Here is a 21698-nt window from a genome sequence, read left to right on the forward strand (position 1 = left end):
TATACTTAAAGAGCCAACCAGTAAAACTATTTCCAAGTGAATAATCTCTTCAACTAGAGTGAGCAAACGCATTGTTATGAAAGAATAGGCAATGACATGCGTAAAATGTAATTAACAAATAGATTGATTGCCTGATGACATGTCGGGTCAAGAGCTGTATCAAAATGAACATGATGAACATAAAGACATTCCAGAATTAACTCAATTTACATTAAAGCACATATAATTAATTAAATACATGCATAGAAAAATATTTCGGTCGGTGCTTAATATATGCTGAGTATTAAGCTTAAAAAGAAAAATAATAATAATAGAGCAGCATTATTTGAAATAAAAACAAAGCTTTCTAGAGAAATTTCTCTATAAAAGCTAAATAGGACCTGATGAATGAAGCTTGAAAAAAATATTTACTTAAAGCTGCGTAGATTTCGTGTTTGCTGTCCAGCTCTGGAATATGGTATTCCAGCAGTGACATTCACATTTAAAATTAAAACAAAGTTACACTGTAATAAATTGAATTGCGAGTTTACGATTCGTAACCAAACTGCCCTTTTGGGGCAGACCGCAGTGGCTGTCATGCCCATTGAATCGCAATGGCATGCCGAATTCGCCGAATCGGGTCAAGGGGCATGGTCAATGGAACAGCCGCAACAGTTAAATGCAAAATGAAGAAATTAATATGCTGTGTGGCAAGTCAAAGGCCTTAAGCATTGCTCGGCCAAGCAGGACTCAAGCGCGCATTGAGGTAGACATTATTTCAATTATACGCCAATGCAATTGAGAGTCAAACGTGAGCTGCGTGAAAGTTCACGTATTTTGGGGCTAGCAGATAAGCCGACAATGTTTAATGGCGACAAGCACACGCACGTAACCGGCCGAAACAAAAGGAAAAGGAAAAACACGAAAATATCTTTTTAGGAATTTCTTCCCAAATATAATACAAAAGGAGGAATGTATACAAGTCGGCATAAAATTTAATCGTCTGTGTGCGTCATGGAGTTGGGATTGGAGGTTGCGCGAATACGTTTGTATGTCTATATATAAATATAAATACAATTATGGTACAACTAGAATAACATCAAATTCTTGTACTTGTACAACTAAGAAGAGTGTGTTTTCGGTTATAAGCAAAAATACATAAGGGGCGCACTCTGCGCCTACGAATAGAAGGTGAGTACGCTCGTCTGATTGCCCCGCACAAATAGAAAGGGGGGCATGTCCCTGCTGAGGCTCTCCAGCCAGGCCATGTAGAGGGGTGCCGAGACGATGTTCTTGCGTGGCATCGGCAGCGTCATTACCACGAGATCCGACTTGGTTGACTGCTCCCGCAGGTACTCACGCAGCCTCAGGTAGCGATTCGTCTTGTCCACCACGGCCAGCAAATCATCGTCACTAATGAGAGCTGGAGCAATACGAATATAAATAGCCTGTTTAATACACTTCGGAGGAATTGATCAAAGAGCCTTACCTTCGTCCTCATTCAGCGTCGCCTTGCTGCTGTGGCCATTCTCCTTATCGCCCACAACAAAGTCCTTAATCAGTTCATTGAAGAACTGCGTGGATGTCTCCTGCGGCTTCTTGGTGATGTCGGGTATTAATGTTAGATCAGAGTAATCAATGCGAAACTTTGACAGCAAACTGGCCATCGAACGTTGCTCAAACTCCAATTCTGAATTCTTGTTCGCCAACGCATAGACCCTGTTCATCAAAAAGATAATATAAATACATTTATACATTTTCTGTTTGTGAAAGCGCAATACAAATATTTTTCGAATAACTTGCAACAGCAAAAACCCATTCGCGCAGAAAGCCAAAAATGAAATACGGAAATGCAATATAGCTGAAAACTACACCGAACTGTGACTCTGTGGCAGATGCTAATCAATGACCTGCAATAGCTGTGAAACATATCCCCAATCTGACCATTTTCGTTTATATTCGCTAGTCCCATATACCCCGTAGCCATTGTAGCGCAGAGTATCAGCTGTGCAAAACGAGAAGTCAAATCACTCGATACGCTTGACATGGCAAATGTTATACTTAACGCCTCACTGAGTCAGACCAGTTGCGCTTTGGTTCTCCAAATCTCGTTGTGCCAATCGCTCTTTGCTAGTTGGCTGCGTATACTTGGAAAGTAAAAGGAGTGGAGAGCTATCGGGATGACCTATTTGGCGGGCATCTGCTCACAAGCAATCATTGCCTCTGTCAGTCAGTCAGTCGAACTGAGACCCGCCTTAGACATGCTTACTACACCCTGGAGTCGGCTGGAGCTACTTATTATGCCTGCCCGGTTTTTCATTTCAACGAGCAACGAGCAACTCCCATGGAACTCGACTGAAAAGTATCCTGTCATGAGCGTAAAGGTCCTGCCTCGTGCTGGCATATTTAAATAAAATTCAATTCATGCCAAATAAATCCGCACTCGCATATCCGCAGGCTCCAAACCCGCCTTGGGAGGTAAACAATGCGGCTTTCTGCTGGAAATGGTTAGCGTGCCCTCACTTGCAGCTTACCTCAATTTACATGATTGCCAGGTGCGCCGTGTGCTTATGATGTAGGGCAGCAGCAAGGTGAGCCCTCCGTCGTCGTACAACCACCAGACATCGATGACGGCGTGGCTGCGTTTTCGCGTAAATTGAGTCAAGTCAGCCAGCACATCCTTGGGTAGCTCCACACCGCCTGGTCCTCTATAGAGCGAGACGGGATCGTCGTGTTTCGCTTTCGATTTCCTCAGTGTATTGGGCTATGTGTGAGAGTGTGTATGTGAGCAAATTGAGCACAATTTATCTCCAAATGATCTGCCCCACTTACCAGCTCATTTGTGGTCTTGGCATCCAGGGGATCGGGCAATCCGGAGACCTCCTTCACCTGGCTGCCTGCTATGAATGATAAGTCACTCGTACTGGATGCTGTGGGAATAAGGAATAATAAATGCTTCAATACATTTAACGGCATAAGCATAGGTATTTTGAGTGCAGTACAAAAGCCATGCAGAGTCAATTAGAACTAGCAGGAATTATCAAGGCCAGGCGACACTGCCATTGTTTCACTAAGCACCATAAACAAAGCAGTTTTATGCTATTCTTTGTTGCCCATTCTCATATTTACACAATTTATTTTCAAATTGGGAAATGTTATGCAAAACAATGCCTAAAACATGCACGTGCTGTGCCGCCCCCAAACAGCACCGTCCCCGCCGTCTCCTGGCGCCATTTGTCGGTCTGCGGCCTTGTAACGACTCCACATGTAGTCCACACAGTTTTTTGGGTTCGTGCTTTTAGGGGACATTGTATAAATTTATATTCAAATTTACGGGCATTCCTTAATTTGAGCGCAACAAATTGCCGAAAGGGTTTTGTCACAGCTGGCGCTGACTGCGGCAGCGACTGCGGCTGCGACTGCGACTGCGTTTATGGCACCGACTACGCTGATGCCTTCTCGCGGCTGAGTCAGTGGTTGCTTGGTAAATCATTACATTAAGTAGTTTACAGTTAGTTATGGATTTGCTGCATGCGACAATAGCAATTAATATGGCCATAAAAGGCGACAGGACGGACAGAAGCTCAGCCGTAATGCATGCAGGACATGCAAAGTGCGAGGTGTGGAATTGCTTTGGGAGTTGGCGTCTCTGGCATTGAGTCAGCTCATACATATGTATATATTTACCTACTGGCAGCAACCCTACAATAACATCACTTCACATTCCAATCAATTACCTTAAAACACGTAAAATAGATCTTACACTCAACACCACCTGCCCAAGAGCGTATTCTACATAGGCTTTGCTTGAACCGTACTACGAAATAGAAACAGAGTCATAAATAGAAACAAAACCGAAATGGGAATGGAAGTGAAAAAGGAATTGGAATTGGAATTTAGAATAGAGATTGGTATAGGAAAGGGTAAAGCACACACACACACACACAAACGGAACGCAGCATCAAATACTTATAGAAATAATGAACATCGAGTTTTACATTCTCGCTCCACTAAAACGCTAATACTTACTTTTTACAAATTTCAGGCCATTGCCAGGGGGAGCCAACTTGTTGGCGGCATCTAAAAGTTTGTGGTTACAGTTGCAGTTGCAGTTGCAGTTGGGTTGGGTTTGGTGGTGCATTGATAAATTGTGGTTGTAAATTATAATGAATTGTGCACAGGTGCGCATTTGGTTTTTAGAAAGTCCATGCAAAAGTAATTAAAAAGTTCAGCATTAATAAGTGGCCGACGGGAGCCGGAGCCAACTTACCCTGAGATACATTGCGACTCAAGGAGTCCACGCTGCCACTGAGAGCATGGCGCGCCTCGCTGGCCTGCAAATCGTTGGAGCTCTCATTGGGCTGCAGGGTGCGCGGCACCTCCAGACTACAGTTGGCTGTCGTCCAATTGCTGTCCGGAGAGCCCAGCAGCTGAGAGCAATCCAGTCCCTGGGGCACGCGCAATATGGCCACCGAGAGGTACATATCCAATGCCTGTGGATAAAGGCAGAGCAGCATTTTATTCGGGATGCCTCAAACTTGACAATTCTTGCAGCTGCCACTCACTTTGTGCATGACATTGAAATATTGCACCAGTTCCTTGCGCTCGCACGTCTGCCAGTCGGTTTTGTAGCCCATGAGTATAATGTTGGGCTTCAGCTTGCCGATGCCCGTCGCCTGCATGAGGGCGCGGGTGCCAGCCTCAAAGTCCTCGCCATCGATGAGGGCATAGAAGCCCTTGACGCGGTGCTTCTGGAACCAGTTGGAGGCGCGCTCCTTCAGGTAGTTACGGTACTTCTGCGAGCCGGAGCCGCGCAGCACATGTCCACAGACCAGCAGGGAGAGATTCTTCGTCAGCATATAGGCAAAGTCCACCAGAACCGGCCGGGTGTTGGGCAGGCCGGACAGTACAAGTATCTGCGGGCGATAGTTCTTGACATGATCCTCTACGTTGTTCAGCTGCTGCACGGACATCAGCGCGTTCTTGTACGTCTGCGCCTGAGTGGTGGAGCCCCAGTTGACATCCGGCTTGCGGTAGGCAACAATTAAGTACAACGCCAGCACCGCACAGAAGGTTATGAGTGCAGTGGCCCACGAAATTAAAAACATGACCGCTACGCACAGTATGGAGCCCAAGAGGCTCAGCCACATGTTATAATACTATGATGGAAGGTGAAAGGTGAAAGGTATTGAACGGATTTTAGAGACTGGGCAATAACAAGTTCTCACCTTGAATGTTGGCCGCCAGCCGACGGGCTTGGCCAGACTGGCATGGAATGTGCTGAAATTGATTAACATATATGCAGCCAGGAAGAAGTTAGAGATGAGCGGTGCAATCGAGTTAAGGTCGCCAACGAGTATGAAGCTGCAAGATATGAACCATTTCCATTATACACACTTTGGGCTCTCTTGTACTTTAATCAAGGCACTTACATCATGGCTATCAGGAAAGTTAGGACATAGCCACGCACTGGCTCGTTGTTTTTGCCGTAACCCTTTGCGAACCAAACTATTTTTGGATACAGCTCGTCCTTGCACAAAGCCTGCCAACAGGGGCCATTTATTAAAGCCATTGGAGAGGCCTAGGCAAGGACAACAAACACTTACCTGGAAAACCTTCGGAGCGGAAACCAAACTGGCCAAAGCTGATGACAATGTAGCAGCAAAGCAACCGGCATAGATGAGAGGCCCAAAGCCAGACACTAACTCAATTACCTGAAACGAGTTCTGCAATCCATAGAGGCAAGTACCTGTGGACGCTGTGCAAAATTTAATTAGAGTGCTTCGTTAAGCGAACCGGCGGCACAATGTAGCCTACTTGAGGAACAGTTTAAAAATGCGAAGGAACCGTTCAGAGCATCCACCACATAGCCGGTGGCGTCGCGAGCCACAGTGCCTCCGCAGATCAGAACCATGAACATGTAGGTGGCTGTTGTGATAACGATGGCCAGAATGGTGCCTTTGGGTATAGATTTTTGGGGGTCCTAGAATACAAAGAAGCTGAAAATAGCTTACAAAATTGCATAAGACGAGTCTGGGACGCACCTTCAAGTCGCCCGAAATGTTGGCGCCCGCCAGAATGCCCGTGGCGGCTGGGAAGAAGATGGCAAATACCGAGAAGAAATCGTGACTGACGTAACCCTCCGTGCGGTAGTCCGGAAACAGATTTGTGTGGAACAGCGTTGCTACATTAGATTTGATTAAAAGCTTGTTCATTGGCGACACGTTGGCTGTTGCTCACCATTGTAGCCGATGAAGCCCTTGGCCCGCTCTCCCTCGTTCTTGGGCCCAATTAGGCTGCCAATGACGAAGTCGGCAATAGCAGCCAGCAAAATTATAAGCAGACCGATTTGCGCCTGAGGAATATAGGGAAGCATGTTGTGCGGGTGCAATTGAAGCGCAACAGAGCGGAATTCATTAGGCGGCAAAAATTAATCATACGCACCTTGGCCTCCCACTCCATGCCAACCACAACGATAATCAACAGCAGCAAAATGGTCGTGCTGCCTACAATGCGCACGTCCGTGACGCCACCATCAACGATAGACACATCCAAGCTCTGCATCATGGCCTGCAGAGACTCGCAGAAGCCAACCACGTACATGGCGCAGGCGACGACGTTTGCCAGCGAGAAAATGAGACCAATGGAGCCGCCAAACTCGGGGCCCAGGGAGCGGGATATCATGTAGTAGGTGCCACCTACGCAGTCACATTAAAAATCATTTAAAACAACAACTAAGCAGACGCAGCTGACAATGACACAGGACTTACCGCCTTTGATGACGCCGTTCGTGCTTATCGCCGACATTGACAGCGCTGTTATGGTCGTGACAGCGGTCGTTGTCAGTATTAGAATGAAGCCCTCGATGATGCCCGCCTGGCCCACGACCCAGCTGAGGCGCAGAAAAAGCATTACACCCCATATATTCAGCAGGCATCGTATGAGTACACCTTTGATCCAGCCAAATTTGACCTGCCCGTTCGTGTTGTCCGCCTCCGGGTCCCGGTTGCGTTGTAGGCTGTGCGTGTTCTACGAAAGACGAAAGCCAAAGTCATATTCAATAAAGCTGCCTAGCGGTGATAGATGATGCCTCGTGGGTGGAATGTGGGATTGCCTTCAAAGACTAGCGACTCCCTACTGCAGACTCCTAACACGTTGCCGTCAACTTAACAGCAGGTCAACTGCCTCATAGCACTTGACGGCTTTGCAGTCATTCATCAAATTAATCATACGCCACCGCAACCGCAGACGCATGTGGCGCACAATATAACTTTTTCTCTCGCGCTGCGAAACTCCTGAGAACATGTTTTGATAACTTTTAAGACAATTTATTCAAGGTTCATGGCTTCGAAAACAATTGCACACACTTTGAACTTCTAAAACAATTGATTTTTTCGTTTTCGTTTTCGTTTTTTTTTTTTTTCAATTTCAATTGACGCCTACTACAATGCGAATTCGCAGAACAAATTATTCGAAAGTGCAAAACCAATTAGTGGTAATTGATTGCATTACAAATTGAAAAAAAAAAAAGAAGAAATATTTGATGACGGTTACCCACACATATAAAAACTCACATGTATATGAGTCTACTATAAGTCTATACAAAAGGCAGTGTGAACTTTTCCGAAGGAAACATCCTTGAGCTTCTTAACACTTGGCTGGCATTGACAAAGAAGGCTTTCAATTCACAGTCGCGACAGAGTCAGATAAAGGCGTCAGAAAAAACTCACTTTTAGAATAACAAGCACTGACACATTGTAATGCTTTTTGTCTTACACACCAACCGCACGTGTGAACTTAAAAGCCAAAGGCGAGAGTCAATTGAAAAGTCAGCGGCCCTAAAAGGTCCCCCAAGAGTGGTTGCAAAGAGTCGGAAAATCGCATTCAAGCGCCATACAGAAAAAAGATAGCAATCAATGCTGTATTTGGTTTGCATTTAATTAAATTTCAAAAAGCTGCATTTCAGTCTAGCTGATTGCAGCGGCTTCAGTGGTTGCAGTGGTTCCTCACAAACAGCAGCAGCTTTCGTCTGTTTACCCAGGACGCGTCAGTACAGAACGTTCCTCGAACCTCGAACCCACGCAGTATGCTAATGACCCCAACTGTTGACTGCTCTGTTGCCAATTTAAAATGGAAGAGGTGGAAAGAGAGCTCATTGCCACAGGCTACTTGACACTTCTCGTGGCAGCTACAATTTGCAGCGTCAAGCACAGGAGTAGGTTAAAATGCTCTGGCAACGGATGTGACTTTTCCTTCTGAATGCCAGGCCGTTGCCTGGTGTTAAATTGTTCACGAATTGGATTAAATTTAAATTTGCCCCCAGCACTTAATATGGGACAGTAAATGTACGTTATATGAATATAAATTGAGATGGCCATGGCAGTAGAGACACCAAAGGATACTCACTTTCCCCACCAGCGTTGCGTTGTGCAGCTCGTCGAGCGTTGGACGGTAGGCGGCCTGTATGGACATCATGTTGCGATAATTATCCAGACGTGGCAGAGCCTCGCGCGTAAAATGCCTAGATGGACGTTCGATTCAGTTAGCAAGAATACCAAATGCAATATAATTTAATAATAAACTTACCGAAAACTTTTGCCATATTTTGTATCGTATTCATTGTCCAGCAGCTCACGCTCCTCCTGCGAATCATTCGAACCATCCGATTCTTCATTCTGTGGCTCCACTTGAAAGCGCGTCGTCGTCTGCAAGTCCTTAAAGCGCGAGGGCTTATCCTTATCGCGAAAACTACTCTTGATGGATTGCCTGCACCACAAAAACAAAGTTCGCTTTAAAATAGATTAAAAAGGTCGCTGCTCATTGCGGCATGACAAATGTACATTTAACACCCAAGTGCCATGTCCTCTAACATTAAAAATAATAAAGTTGCCCGGGGCGAGTGTTTTAAAAAAGTTTTCTCTTAACTATACACAATTGTATCCATTTCATCCGAAAACTGGCTGCTGATTTTTTTTAGTTTGTTTTTTTGTTTTTTTTTTTATTTCCTTTACAGCTCAATTTTGAAATTTTAGTGAAACAAATTTCATTACGCGCCATTTGAACTGGTTGAATAAAAGACCAATTTCAGCTGTACTGCTCTTTTTAGCCAAGGTGTACTGGCCATGTGGGTCGCTCATGGCCGCAGGACACAGCGACTCGAGCAGACAGAAACTGAAACCGGCGACGGGATTATATGATTATTATGCTGGTTGCTATTGCTATTGCTATTGTTGTTGTCGTTGTTGCTGTTGCTGTTTTTGTGGCTGTTGATGATGTGATGCATGAGTGACTGACTAAATCCCTACTGATTTCTGTTTAATGTGCACTCACGTGGTTTTAGCAATTGGCTTTAACGGCGGCCTGGAGCTACGAGAGGTTACTTTGAAAATTCCAACTAAATGTTATGTTATGCTCTGTCATACGTTGGCGTAAGAGAGATTTTTATTTAATTAATTCAGCTTAGCTTGTTAAGATGAAGACAGAAAAAAAAGAGAAAGCGATGAAGTAACCTTCCTATCCTTTCGTCTTACTTCACTTATGAGCTCAGGTAATGCATTTACGCCTTGAAGCTAAATTATTAATGAATGAAGAAGGCAAACATAACGGATGCAAGCAGAGTAGGAGCAACACGCCTGCCCCTCACGTTTCCCGCTTCATGTCTATTATGAGGACTACGCGATAGGATAACAAAAATGGCAAAGGCGCTCGTTATGAACTCGTGTAAATATGTACATTTTCAATATTGAACGGCGCTTTTGATACTGCTGAATCAATTTCAAGGGGCTTATCGAAGTAATTTACGAAATTGTATCAATTTGAAAGGCATTATAAGGAAAGCTATAAGGCTCAGCTCAATTAATTATAGAATCGCTCCAAAATTTTCGATTGATTCTTCACGAATATTTAACTACCTTGGCATTTAATACAGACGCCGGATAAAGACGGCCAATTATTAAATTGTCAATTGGCAATTAGAGAAATAATGCGAACTCTTAAAAGTCCCATTCATTCCGCATATAAATTTCAAAATGAATAATGCAGAGGGCTCTTATTTTATGGCTTCTGCTTATATTTGGCAATTTATTGCCCTAACAGCAGACCAATAAACTGCCAAAGTCGCCCTACTCAAGAATCCTGCTTGGCTCTGATTAACAGTCATGACCTTTAGTAAAGGACCAAAGAACAACTCATTTTCACTTCGCCGCTGGGAATGCAAACGGATGCCAAGTTGTTCCTTCTGTCAGCTGCATCCATCGGATGCCAATATATCCAAATTGTTCTTAATTTTTTTTTTTTTTTTTTTTTCAGCTGTGATTGGTTCCATTGTTGGCTGCTGCACCGCCTCCCATTTCAATTAGGGCTCCCGTGTCTCTTTCTCCCGAGGGGCTGCTGCTCGAAGCGTTAAGACAAGGCGTGTTTATTGAACTTGCCAAGCAAAGGCCACTCAGCCAGGTCGACAAACTTTCAAATCAGAGATAGCAAATGCAACAAGTCTCAATCGAAGCCAATGGCCAAGCAAACAATTTTACAATGGTTGCCTATCCAATTACATGGCCAAAAAGAAAGTAGAATAATAATTCGCCATGTTATTCTTATCGAAATCAATTTCAATTGAGTCAACATGGATGTAATTTATATGTGACCGAGTGAGTGGAGTGAACTTGGCGCCGTATCATCTAGGCAATTGCAAATATTTACAGGGTATACGATACCCTTTCGTGTACATATTCATAAGAAAATGCGAAACAAAATAAGGCCATTTATGAAATCTGAACATAATGAAAACAAGAAAGTAACTGGCAAAGTAAACGACAAAACTTTTCGTAGAAAATTGACAATTTCTTAAAAGTTTCAATGTTCACAAGTGAGTGAGGAAGGGATGAGTGCTCACCTCTGTTGCCTGGGCTGCTGTTTGTTCAACAATTGTGTCGCATCGAAAGTGTCATCCTCGAGGAGCTCGCCATCGATGTTGGTCAGCCTGCGGTAGACCTCGTCGGCTGGCGGTGCGTGTGATTTGCGGTCCTCGTTGTTGTCATTGTTGTTCTTGTGATGGTTAACGGGATTCACTTGGAAACGGTTGGGCCGGTCGACCGAGGCCATTTCAAACGATGTTGTATCCGACATGTCGCTTTGTGCGTGTGCGTTCGGGTCGATCCTTGTCTTAAAATACCGTTTTGAGTGGTTTGCTTTGGGTTTCTGTGGTTAGCTAATGCCCACAACTTTTCGTTGTGTATTTTCTTCTCTTTTTTCTTTTTTTTTTTGGCTGTCTCAGCACAAGCACTTCACTTCAGCTATATTAGTTCCGTTGTCTATTTATATCAAGGGCTTTCGTTGCCTCTGTCCAGCCAATGAATACTTCCCAGCTTTGCCACAAATTCTTTTCTGCAAATAAAGTACAAATGATTTCAAAAATAAATACAATGCGAATGTGATATGTTGCCGATAAGAAGGCCTGCCTGTATATGTATATGAAATATATTGGCAAAGTGAATATAGCGCATATATATTTCTCTTTAACTGATATTCAAACTATTCAACTGCAGCGTACTGAATCACTCGTGGCACACCAAATTATTTACCCTTGTCGGCAGTGAAAGCATTTTCAAGTAATGTGGTTTTGTGCGCTCTTTCAAATTTTAAGCCGCAAGTACACTGCGTGGCTGTTCGGGTACAAATTGGGTCTCTAAAAATAGCACAAACACAAATTGATGCAAATTAATCATGATTAACAGTGTTATCCTAAGGGAAGACGGTTGCCACGTGAATAAGCCCACCCAGCCACACCTGGCGTATGCGCGATGTTCCCTGTGCATGCAGCACAGGCAGAAGGATGTGAAGTGGCGGCTCGTTGCCCGTGTGGGAATTACGGCACTTGATTGCATAGCGTCGGCAATTTCTCACGTGGTCTTCCTGCCCGGCAGCATCAGTTTGGCATTAGTGGGTCAATGCAGGAGATAAACAGCGCGAGCAATTAGAAAGCAAAATGTTAGAGGCAACCAGACTGAGGCAGAGCGAACCACACACAAGAGACCTGAATAAAAGCGCTAGATAATTACGCCAATTATGCAATTTTTTCTTTTTTGTGAAATATGTGGGAACTTTGCACTCGGGCTACGAAAAATTTGCTCAAATTTATTGAAGCAATTAAGCGCTTAATTCAATAAGCACACGCCGCAACGGGGGCGGCAGGGGGCTCTGAGCTGTGGACTGTGGGCTATGAGCTGCGGGCTGTAGTCTGTGTCCAGGGACAAACGACAGCTGCTGGCAGGCAGTTAGCTATACACGCTGTGCGTTGAACAAGCAACACGGCCTACGGGACTTGGCCTTAGGACCAACAACTTTGTGAACGCTTATCGGCTTGCAACAGAAGGCGAGCCATGCCTTGACCTACGGGGTTCAACAGATCCAGGTGAAAGTTTGATAAGCGCTAAATGCGAAGGAGTTAGGGATTTTGGCAGCAGCAGCTGTTGGTCTGGCGGGCAGGTGGGGCGGAGTATTCTTTGTAATGAAAACATTTTCTAATGATGACATTAAATGGAGATTTTTGATTTATGATTTGACTTAGTTTTGATGAATTGCGCCATAAACAAATTCATTTGCATTCTGTCAACGCTACGAAAAGAATGTGGGTGGGGCCATTAATTTTTTTTGGGTTTTTTGTCTTAGCTGACGCCGGTCATTCGACTCCCCCACACGATATCACTTGACAGCTGCTAAAAGGCATCGCATAAACAACAAGAAAAAGCTGTAAAAAACTTATCTGAATAATTGTTGCCATTGTCCGAGCCACGCAAACGGCTGAGACCCACCAGGCGGGCCCCTTTTAATGGCCCTACAATGGGCCAATTGCTTCCGATGGTGATTTCGCGCTGCCTTTGTACATGTATTTCTTTTTCTGTTGTTCTCAAGCTTTTAACTTGCTTGTTGTATTTTTTTTTTCGCTGTGATTGGACTATGCCTATGCGTATTTAAGCGTTGCTACGCTTTCTTTTCATGGCTCAATTCAACGCCCATTCGCATTTCAATTGCCACAATAAAATAAGATTTTTACTACTTTGGTGGTCTCTGCACCCCAAGGGATGGATATACCATATAAAGCCGGTTCTACGCCCTCTGCTATATGACCGAATTAAATGTACGCCGGGAGCTGCCTGCTTAATAGCCATGAGATAAATTTAACTTTGTAACGCAGTCGTAAAGAGTTGCCATTTTTTTTTTTTTTCAAAGGAACGAAATTAGAATAGATCTGTCAGAGGATGTGGCCATAAAGCCAAAAATTGTCTCTTCAATATCATCAGTAAGCAGAGTACTCTGGGCATTCACACCATCAGAAGCGTGAATACAGGCTATTAAATTGCTAGTACACACTTCCACCTTGACCATGAGCAGCCACACAAATAAAGAATATATTGTATATATAAATTTTATTACATGACCTCAATTATAAGGCGATACAAAAAAGAACAACAATCAAATGGTGACGCTGATGTAAAGACCTGCCAATGCTGCTGAGGCAGCAGCTCTTAATGACAAAACATCATCACAATGGGAAAACATAGACCATGGCCCCTGGATAATCGTGTATTGTGATGACCGTTTGAACGTGCTTTCCGTGTCGCACCAAAGCCCCAAAGTTTATGCCCTAATATTGATATCAATCGTTTTTCTACTAGATGAGAAGCGATACATGTCCGAATGGTAATCAGGAAGACGGCACGCACAAAAAGAAAACTTTCCGACAGCCATCGGTTGTTTTGGGACAACTTCTGCAATATGTAGCACACACACACACACACTACCACCCACGTGGCGCTGTGGCCACATAAGCCACGGTCTCTGTGTGTGAGTGTGTGTGTGTGCGTGTGGGTATGAATGGGCAGGACTATCCGTGATGCACATCAAAGCTGATTTACAGTCAGGCTCCTGTGTACTGACATAGAGAACAAAAAGCTGGAAGGGGGACAAAAAAAAAACAAAAAGAAGTGTCAAAAACATACAACAAAAGTCAAACAAGTCAAGCGTGTGCTGATTTAGACAGTATTAGAGCGGCATGGGGCGTGGCTCGATAAACTTAATGCCAGCAAACTTTAATATTAAATAAAGCCCAACCGGATACTAGCGAAAACATTCTAATACATAAATCCTGTTATATTCGCCAGCAGAGCCAGTCAAACTTCAGAGACGAGCTTAAGTGAAATCCTTTGACATTTCGGCCAATTAACTTCGGAAAATCCGATACGTCTTTAAAATGACTTTTACAAATTATGAACAAATTACGAGGAAGCGTAACTGAGCACACCTAAAAGGAAAATTTATACAAGGAATTAAAGACCTTAAACAAATATTTATTGCCACCCACACAAGCGGCCTAATTGTCATACGAGTAAGCAGCGAAAGTTTCCTCATGTCTAAAATTGAAACTTCGCAGAAGCGAGAAATACCCCGCTGAAGCAGTACTCAAGTTTCTTTCCTGAATAACCGGCAACAAAATTCTGCTTTGTTGCCTGTTCTCAGGCAAGTTCTATTGAGTGTATTGAGAAATTGCTTCAATATGTTTCGAGTCAAACATGTTCCAAGAAACTGAATAAAGATGAGCTTATTTTTTTTTCATTTTTTTTTTTTTTTTTTTTTTTTTTGTTTTGAGCACAGCGAAATATGAAATCATTAAACAGGTTTTGCTCAGAGCATGAGCCGCAGACAAAATTTAATTGCGTCGCATCGGCGTTAAGCTCAACTTCGATTCAGAAGCTACATCATAAAACGAATTCACAAGCACTTCAAATTCCATTTATCATAGATTTTATTGAGTTTGTTAACCTTTTACAAGAGCAAAAGTTTGCTTTTAAATGCCAATGAATAAATTTTAGTGTTTAAATTTTCTTTCAAATATGTTGAATATCTTAAAAACTTCGCACTTCAAACCCTTTAAATCAGTATGTCAACCATTCCTGTCAGGCGCAGCTGTCTGTCAGAGAAATTTAAATATGTCAAAATGTGTCAGCCCGAGAAGTCATCTGATATGTAGCATTAGTTTTTGAGCTCTTTCAATAACCGCAGGGCCGTAAGAGCTGCCAACATCTTTGGGCCAAGCCCATTCGGAAGCCAGTCGGAAGTTGGCAAAGTTTTGGTGTTTTTTTATGCCAGACATTTGTTTATGTAAGGACAAGTATTTCATATTATTTCTGGGCTGTAAATTTGCATTGAAAAGTGCCATAAATATTATTTCGCGAACTTTTATGTCAAGGGTACGCAGTCTGTCTGTCTGTATGTATGTATGTATGTATGTATGTATGTATACTTTGTTGCTCTTCTGGGAGAGCAGGATTCCAATAAGCGATGTATTCCTTTTATGATTTAAAGTCGTAAAAGTGCGGCAGCATATATTTACGACTCAGAAATGGAATGCCATTGAGTAAGTACCCAAGAGCCGACTGTCCCCGGATGCGGGCCATTGGACTGCTCAACTGCTCAACTGCTCAAATGCTCAGCTGTGTGTGGGTGCTTTGCTGTGACTGCAGATTTTATTTGCTTCATTTGCGGCGACATAAATTAAGTGCAAAATTCCACCAAAACATATATATATGTACTTCCCATATCAAGGACGAAACAATGCTGCCGCCATTGAAATTCAAATAAAAAGAAGTATTACGAGCATAAGGAAAATTGATTTGGCGAAATCAATGCCAATGTGATTCGAAGTCGCTTTTATGTTCACTTTCAACGCTTCGCAGTAAAGAAAGTTTTCTCGACAAAAATATAATTCTAACGAAATTCACGGCAACTCATAAAATACCAACGATTAGGCGGGCGCCCAGTGAATTCGATACCAGTTTTCCATAACTTAAGAAACTGAAATTGTTTCTAATAAAACTTAATACAAAATCAATTAAGTATTCGCCTGCTACCCAAATATGACGCATTTCAATCAAATGAAATCGTGCCGATCGACTGCAGGCTGGGGGCGAGTTATGCGATATTCTTTTTTGCAACTGCAGTAAATTTTTTGACGACATTTTTACGACAGTTTTGTGCAACTAACAATAAAAACGATAATATATGAGCTCAACCGATTGCTAGTTAAAAAATCATTTCAAGTCCAGAAGCGCCTCTAAAAATGTTCACACAAATGTCGAATGCAAAAGTGAATTTATTAATTCTCAGTTTGTTTCAAGTGTCTTTAAAGCCCAAGGGCGCACGTAAGCCAATATATGCATAAATGCATATTTTCATGTATAATAAGACAAAACAAAATATAGTGCATAAAAAGTAACTCAAATTGATTTTATTCATGCCAAAAGTGAATTGAGGCATGCACACGAGCTCCGCCCAAAGACTGAGCTACGTATGCAACTCGTACACTAAACTATATACATATTGTGTATATACATATAAATATGTCTATCTACAATTCAGTCATGTGCCGAGGCTCACTATGAATTCGTTTTGAACTTTCATAACTTAATTAGTATGAAGCATTATATACTAATTACTTGCTAAATACTTTGGCCACCATTTCGCCCAGCAATGTTGAGTGGAAACTGCATTGAGGCACGCAACAAACATAATTTCAAGCATGCAACAGTTAGAAAGTTACTCATAATCATGCTCAGCCAATCTTAATTGGGTCATTTGCACGAGCTGCCCAATTCCACGTTAGCTAATTCGAGGCTTAGACTTCGGATAGCTAATCAGCAAGTTGAACTTGGACTAGTTAATAGCGGCTTCATAATCTTAACCTTTCATATTTGCATTGGCTCTGCAGCTCAACAGATAATACCCAGACGTAATTCGTTATGATATCTTTGACAGCTATCCTCTTTTAATTATGGCATTATATTTGGGTCTAACTCACATCATCTTATCATTTTTCAGTTCAGCACACAATTCGGTATATTTTGGGGAATCGTAGGCATTCGCCCAATGCTTGGGTCCACTGCACAAAGCTCTTCATTAATTTTAAATGCGACCGCTCGGACTACATTCTTATGTGCGCTCGGAACAAGACAAGCTCGTTTGCCAATTTCGCTAGAGTTAAAGTGTATTTTTATTAAAATTATTGCGAACGGCAGACCTTCTGTTAAAAATACAGCACAGATAAACAACAGAGTGAGAAAAAGAGAGAGAGGAAAAAATAAAATAAAAAGAATTTCGCCCCTTCAATCAGACGCAAATTGAGCCCCCACAACACACATCAAAGCACCAAATTCTAATCTTCAAGTGGTCTGGGCAGTCGTTGAGGTCAGGTTCCTTGATTCTTTCGTGAATTACGCGTATTTTAATTAAAGTCGTATTCAATTAATAGCCGCTACCAGTACCAGAAGATTTGGTTTTTGTGCACCGCTTTGTTTCACGAAACACGAGCTTTGCACCGTCTGCTTTGCACCGCTGGCCGGTGACCACCTAACCCCAGGTCTCATCAGTTCTGGGCTCAGTCTGTTCTCTCAATTGCCATAAATCTTGATTAAAAGCGGAAAATGTGGCGAAAAGGTGAAAATTGTTCGCGTTTCAGCGAGCGCTGGCGATTGCTATTTTCGTAGCTTGAAGGCTTTTGTATAATTTCCAAGTCGCTTTCTGAGCATTTCCGTTGTAACCAGAGCCCGTCTCCTGCCCTCCCTATCCATCCGGCCACACACACCCACCTCACTTATCTTCGATTGCAGTCTGTTTGTTCGTGTTCATTTTCTTCTCTTCTCTTCTCTTTTTTTCTTGTTGCGCCCCGACTGGGTTATTCTCTGTATTCTCGGTTTGTCAAGGTTCGCAAGGTCAATGATTTAATACTTTAGTAGTCGGCTTTGCATTGTCTCCAAGAGCCCAACATTCCTATGACTTTTCTTTGTGTTCGCAATGTCATATTTTCATTATTTATTGTCTGCTACTGACATGAAAAGCCACGACACTAGCGCCACTTGTTCGCCTTTTCCCAGCTTTATGTCTCTGTGGCTGTCCCCAGCCAGTTGATTGAGAAGTCAAAAGTCAGAAACTATTAGACCATCAGTCGCCTTTGGTGTATGTCGACGATAGGTCGGTCAACGAATGCACATCGAATTGGCTGTGGACTGGATTTCTCTTTTATATGGAATACATATTCCAGTTTGGCTTCTAGTTAGATTGTCTGACCTCGCTTCGGACAGTGGAGCACATTGCACTCATTGCTAACAAAACTTTTCGACAACACTCGTTAGGCATTTGTCACTGTACAATTGTTTGGCTGGGCACAAATGTTCTCATGCATGTGCAGGGTGCGGTGCAGCACTTCAGTGCAACCCCTTAAAAAGGTTCGTCATGTTCCATGGAAACTAGGGTTGATTGAGTAAACAGCGCATGCGCAGCTCCTTTGACAGCAGATGCCGTCAAAGCAGGAAAGCTGATATCTTGAAACTCGACCGTTTGTTTTTTTAAAGCAGGTGTACTCATGGCGCTATGTTCTTGAAATGATATACACTGAAAAAAAAGTCGATCACTCTTTAAACTATTACGAATATCAGAAACACTATACAATTCGAGCAACTGAGCTATCGAATGCTCGTATCAATTTGGTATCAATACAACAATTTTATCTACAGAAAACTTGTTATCAGTTCAATGTTTCCTAGATCATAATTAATAATAGTACAGCCCCAAATCGATTGTAATGCTCAAAGTTAACGTAAAGCGACATACGAGCTATACCTGACGCATATGTGAAATATTTATACTTTACGATATGACGCTACTTTTTCGGATAGTGTCCAAATGTAACTGGACACGCGACCGCAGCTTGCACTGCATTGCAAAGTGCATAGAAAACGAGGTAACCCGAGACTAGATTATACTAGAAATATATATATAAAAAGCGTACATATATATTATATAAATATGTGGTATGTGTATATGCCTCTCCTGCAACAAGTGACTGTAAACTGTGCCTACCTCGTCTTATTCCACACATTAGAAGCACTTAAGATCAGTCCGATTAGCAAATACTCTGAGACGTACAAAGAGTACCACGGCCATATATTGTAACGATTTATGCCAGACATTGACTGCAGCAAAGAGCTAGTCTAACGAAGCGAAGAGACAGTCAGCAGGGAGAATCTGAGTAGAGCGCCAAAACACGAATATTACAGTTATATTATGGCTTTCAAGTTCAAGTGCGTTTAAACTAAGAGATACTTAAAGCAGAATACAAATGCACACTTCCACTGTATATACATATGTATTTATATAGAAATGCATTCGTTCGCATCAGCTAACTTGTATATGCCTAAGTAGGCATAAATTTCGTGAGCAGACTTTCTTTTAATCGCGATGTTTGTCCACTAAATATTGTTTTTGATGATAACAATGCTGAGCTAAGCGAACTTTATCGGGTCGTGGTCATATGCCATAATGAAAAACCCAAATAAAAATATATTTTCTGTTTTAAGCACTCATTTCCAAAATTAAAAGATAAACATTCTTTCGCATACGCCGGATGGAATGCCACATGCCCATAGTCTAAACCAACTAAGCAAATTATACCTAAATGCCAATTTATGCCTCTAAAAGTCTTATTTGCTTATTTCAAGTCTTAAGTTACTTACCCAGCGTTGTTAAAGGCGCTTAAAATCCAATTGGGAACTAACCGGTTTTTTTTTGTGTGCACTTATTTGAAGGCGGTTACTTGTGACTCTCCGTGAAGTTCGTGTAATATTTGTGTATAAGCTGATATGGTAAATAAACTATTCAGTTAAAGGTAAACATAAATAATTATGCAAACAGTTGTATTATCTGCGCGTCGGAGACAATATGTATATATACATAAGTATATGTATACAGATTGTCCAAATGAAACACAATTCAATACCGAGAAAAACGTTTTATCAACAGTAGGCAATGAGTAGCCAAGTGGAGTATAATTATAATAAGCACAATTATTTATATAATTGTAGATGTGTGCTCAAGTAAAAGGTTTTTATTTTTATGCATTTATTTTTAACGTGAATCTTTCAAATGCAAAACTGTAAAAAGAAACGCGGCAAACTTTTGGAACGCGGTCGCACTTAAATATTTTACTCATGCGTTAAACATGTATAGCTGGCTGGTAAATGCATTTTCCACTAATTAAGCATGCTTTCAAGATAGCACTTGGAAAACTTAGAAAACACAAAACCCGCCCACCGCCGACTGTGGGGCGCGATTCAAAAATAAATAGCCAGGTACATTTGTGCATGGGCCGCTATAGCTCATGCCCAAGTGTAAGTAGCTATTCTTTAAGCAGAAACCCAAAATAAAACGCTTTTATTTATATGATTTCTTATTCACTGGAAGAAATTGAAATGTACTTCAAGCACACACAATACAGCCAGCGTGGCCAGAAAAAAAACTCAAACGTTGGCAGAGGCGACACCAAGCCGGAGGCACCGCACGTGCAGAGAGCCAAAGAGCAACTGAAACGAAACGTTCGCGCGATCAGCAAAAGCAACTGTATATAGTGGACGGTTCCATCGGCACAAACGAGCCGACGAACCCAAACACATTAAAAACCAACAAAAAAAACTCAGAAAAAAAAACACAACAACAACAACTGAGCTGTAGCAGGCAATTGTTCGCCGGCAAAGCTGTGACGTGATCGATGACAAATCGCTGAAACGTGCAACACCACTGAAACTTCCACTCAAAGTGGATAAAGTTATGAGTGAATAGAGTGCCTCCACACAGCTGTACATATCTAAGCCCCTATACATACATACATATATGCATATAACTATCAGCAGCACCACTTTGATTCATAAATGTATTCCAGCTACCCGTTAGGGTGGTTAGTTTAATTTTACCCTTGGACATTGCTATTCATGTGGCGTCATTTATGCCCTGAAAACTACACGCTTAAGTCCTGTTTAAGTACTCAAACAATCGCCACATACATCGGTTGTAAGGCGAAAATTAATTTAATAAAATTGTGCGATATTTTCTTATTCGTCTCAATGCAAATAAATATGCAATAGAATATGAAGTGCTTCCCCTGCGATATGCGAATTGATTTATACAAATTGTTTGCTTTCGATATACCTTACCCATTTATCGAGCAGATAATGGTATGGCAAAAACTTTTAATTAAAATATACATTAGTATATTAATTTCGAGATCAAGGTCACTTCCTCTTGCCAACCACAGGACGTTCTTTAAACATGAAATTACAAAAATGAAAATGGAATGGTAATAAATCAAACTCAAAATGTTTACACATATTACACACACACATTTCATGTTTACTACAAGACCCAACTGGTGTAGACGCCTCGGTACATATCAAATCTGACGGATATGCCCTAACATCCATCACATGTACTTAAATTGAAGGAAGTCCACGGCTTGAATGGGCGTCAGTCGGAGCAGCCAAGAACAAAATCAGTTAGGTTCTTATAAATTTAAGGTAATTCTTAAAACTCCTGAGGTTATTTCGCGATTCACGTTGGCAAATAAGTGGGGGGCAGAGCACTTATGCACACAGGCATACATCATACAAATGAGCATGGAGTGCGTGGGTGTGTGTGTATGCAAAGGAACATAAAGGAGGACTTCCATTCCGAAAATATTAATTAAATGTTAATGACCTATTTGCCATTGAAAATTTTAAATTGATTAAAAACGTCTGTTTTAACTTAGAAGTCTACCGACAAATTGTTAATACGATGATTATTGGGTGTAGAAATCATGTTATATGTATGTATATTACAAATGCGCAGCATGCGACACG

At 42.0% G+C, this 21698-nt stretch overlaps 1 protein-coding gene and 1 long non-coding RNA gene across 14 annotated transcripts; one reads left to right on the forward strand and one right to left on the reverse strand.

The window, feature by feature from the left end:
• Nucleotides 1–907: 907 nt before the first annotated feature.
• LOC6581816 (bumetanide-sensitive sodium-(potassium)-chloride cotransporter) lies at nucleotides 908–20384 on the reverse strand. 13 transcript variants are annotated; one of them, XM_044009962.1, is made up of 21 exons: nucleotides 20296–20384; nucleotides 19542–19662; nucleotides 10871–11361; nucleotides 8566–8745; nucleotides 8386–8500; nucleotides 6750–7008; nucleotides 6424–6677; nucleotides 6220–6334; nucleotides 6024–6163; nucleotides 5797–5962; nucleotides 5586–5737; nucleotides 5412–5521; nucleotides 5208–5343; nucleotides 4545–5138; nucleotides 4250–4472; nucleotides 4009–4059; nucleotides 3743–3796; nucleotides 2812–2909; nucleotides 2514–2743; nucleotides 1469–1698; nucleotides 908–1402 (listed from the first exon to the last, which is right to left on the reverse strand). In XM_044009962.1, the coding sequence occupies exons 3-21, from the start codon at nucleotides 11101–11103 to the stop codon at nucleotides 1158–1160; spliced, it is 3585 nt and encodes a 1194-aa protein (XP_043865897.1). In that variant the 5' UTR covers nucleotides 11104–11361; nucleotides 19542–19662; nucleotides 20296–20384; the 3' UTR covers nucleotides 908–1157. The 13 variants fall into 13 exon arrangements, 12 of the variants coding, with proteins under 12 accessions (XP_043865897.1, XP_043865898.1, XP_043865895.1 ...); XM_044009963.1 differs by having other exon boundaries at nucleotides 19542–19679; nucleotides 20296–20382; XM_044009960.1 differs by having other exon boundaries at nucleotides 20283–20372.
• On the forward strand, nucleotides 8924–11011 carry LOC122757547. The gene is made up of 2 exons (XR_006357617.1): nucleotides 8924–10206; nucleotides 10288–11011. It is a non-coding gene; the product is annotated as an uncharacterized LOC122757547 (long non-coding RNA).
• Nucleotides 20385–21698: the final 1314 nt, after the last annotated feature.

This window comes from Drosophila mojavensis, unplaced genomic scaffold (assembly GCF_018153725.1).
Source record: "Drosophila mojavensis isolate 15081-1352.22 unplaced genomic scaffold, ASM1815372v1 contig_74, whole genome shotgun sequence".
Lineage (NCBI taxonomy): Eukaryota > Metazoa > Arthropoda > Insecta > Diptera > Drosophilidae > Drosophila > Drosophila mojavensis.

Bases quoted from the DNA above. Each gene is read 5' to 3' on its own strand.
- LOC6581816 (XM_044009962.1), bottom strand. From the start codon at position 11,103: ATGTCGGATACAACATCGTTTGAAATGGCCTCGGTCGACCGGCCCAAC. The intron at 6,335-6,423 runs GTGCGTATGATT...TATATTCCTCAG, and splicing joins GCATGGAGTGGGAGGCCAAG to GCGCAAATCGGTCTGCTTAT. The intron at 4,473-4,544 runs GTGAGTGGCAGC...CTTTATCCACAG, and splicing joins ATTTCAATGTCATGCACAAA to GCATTGGATATGTACCTCTC.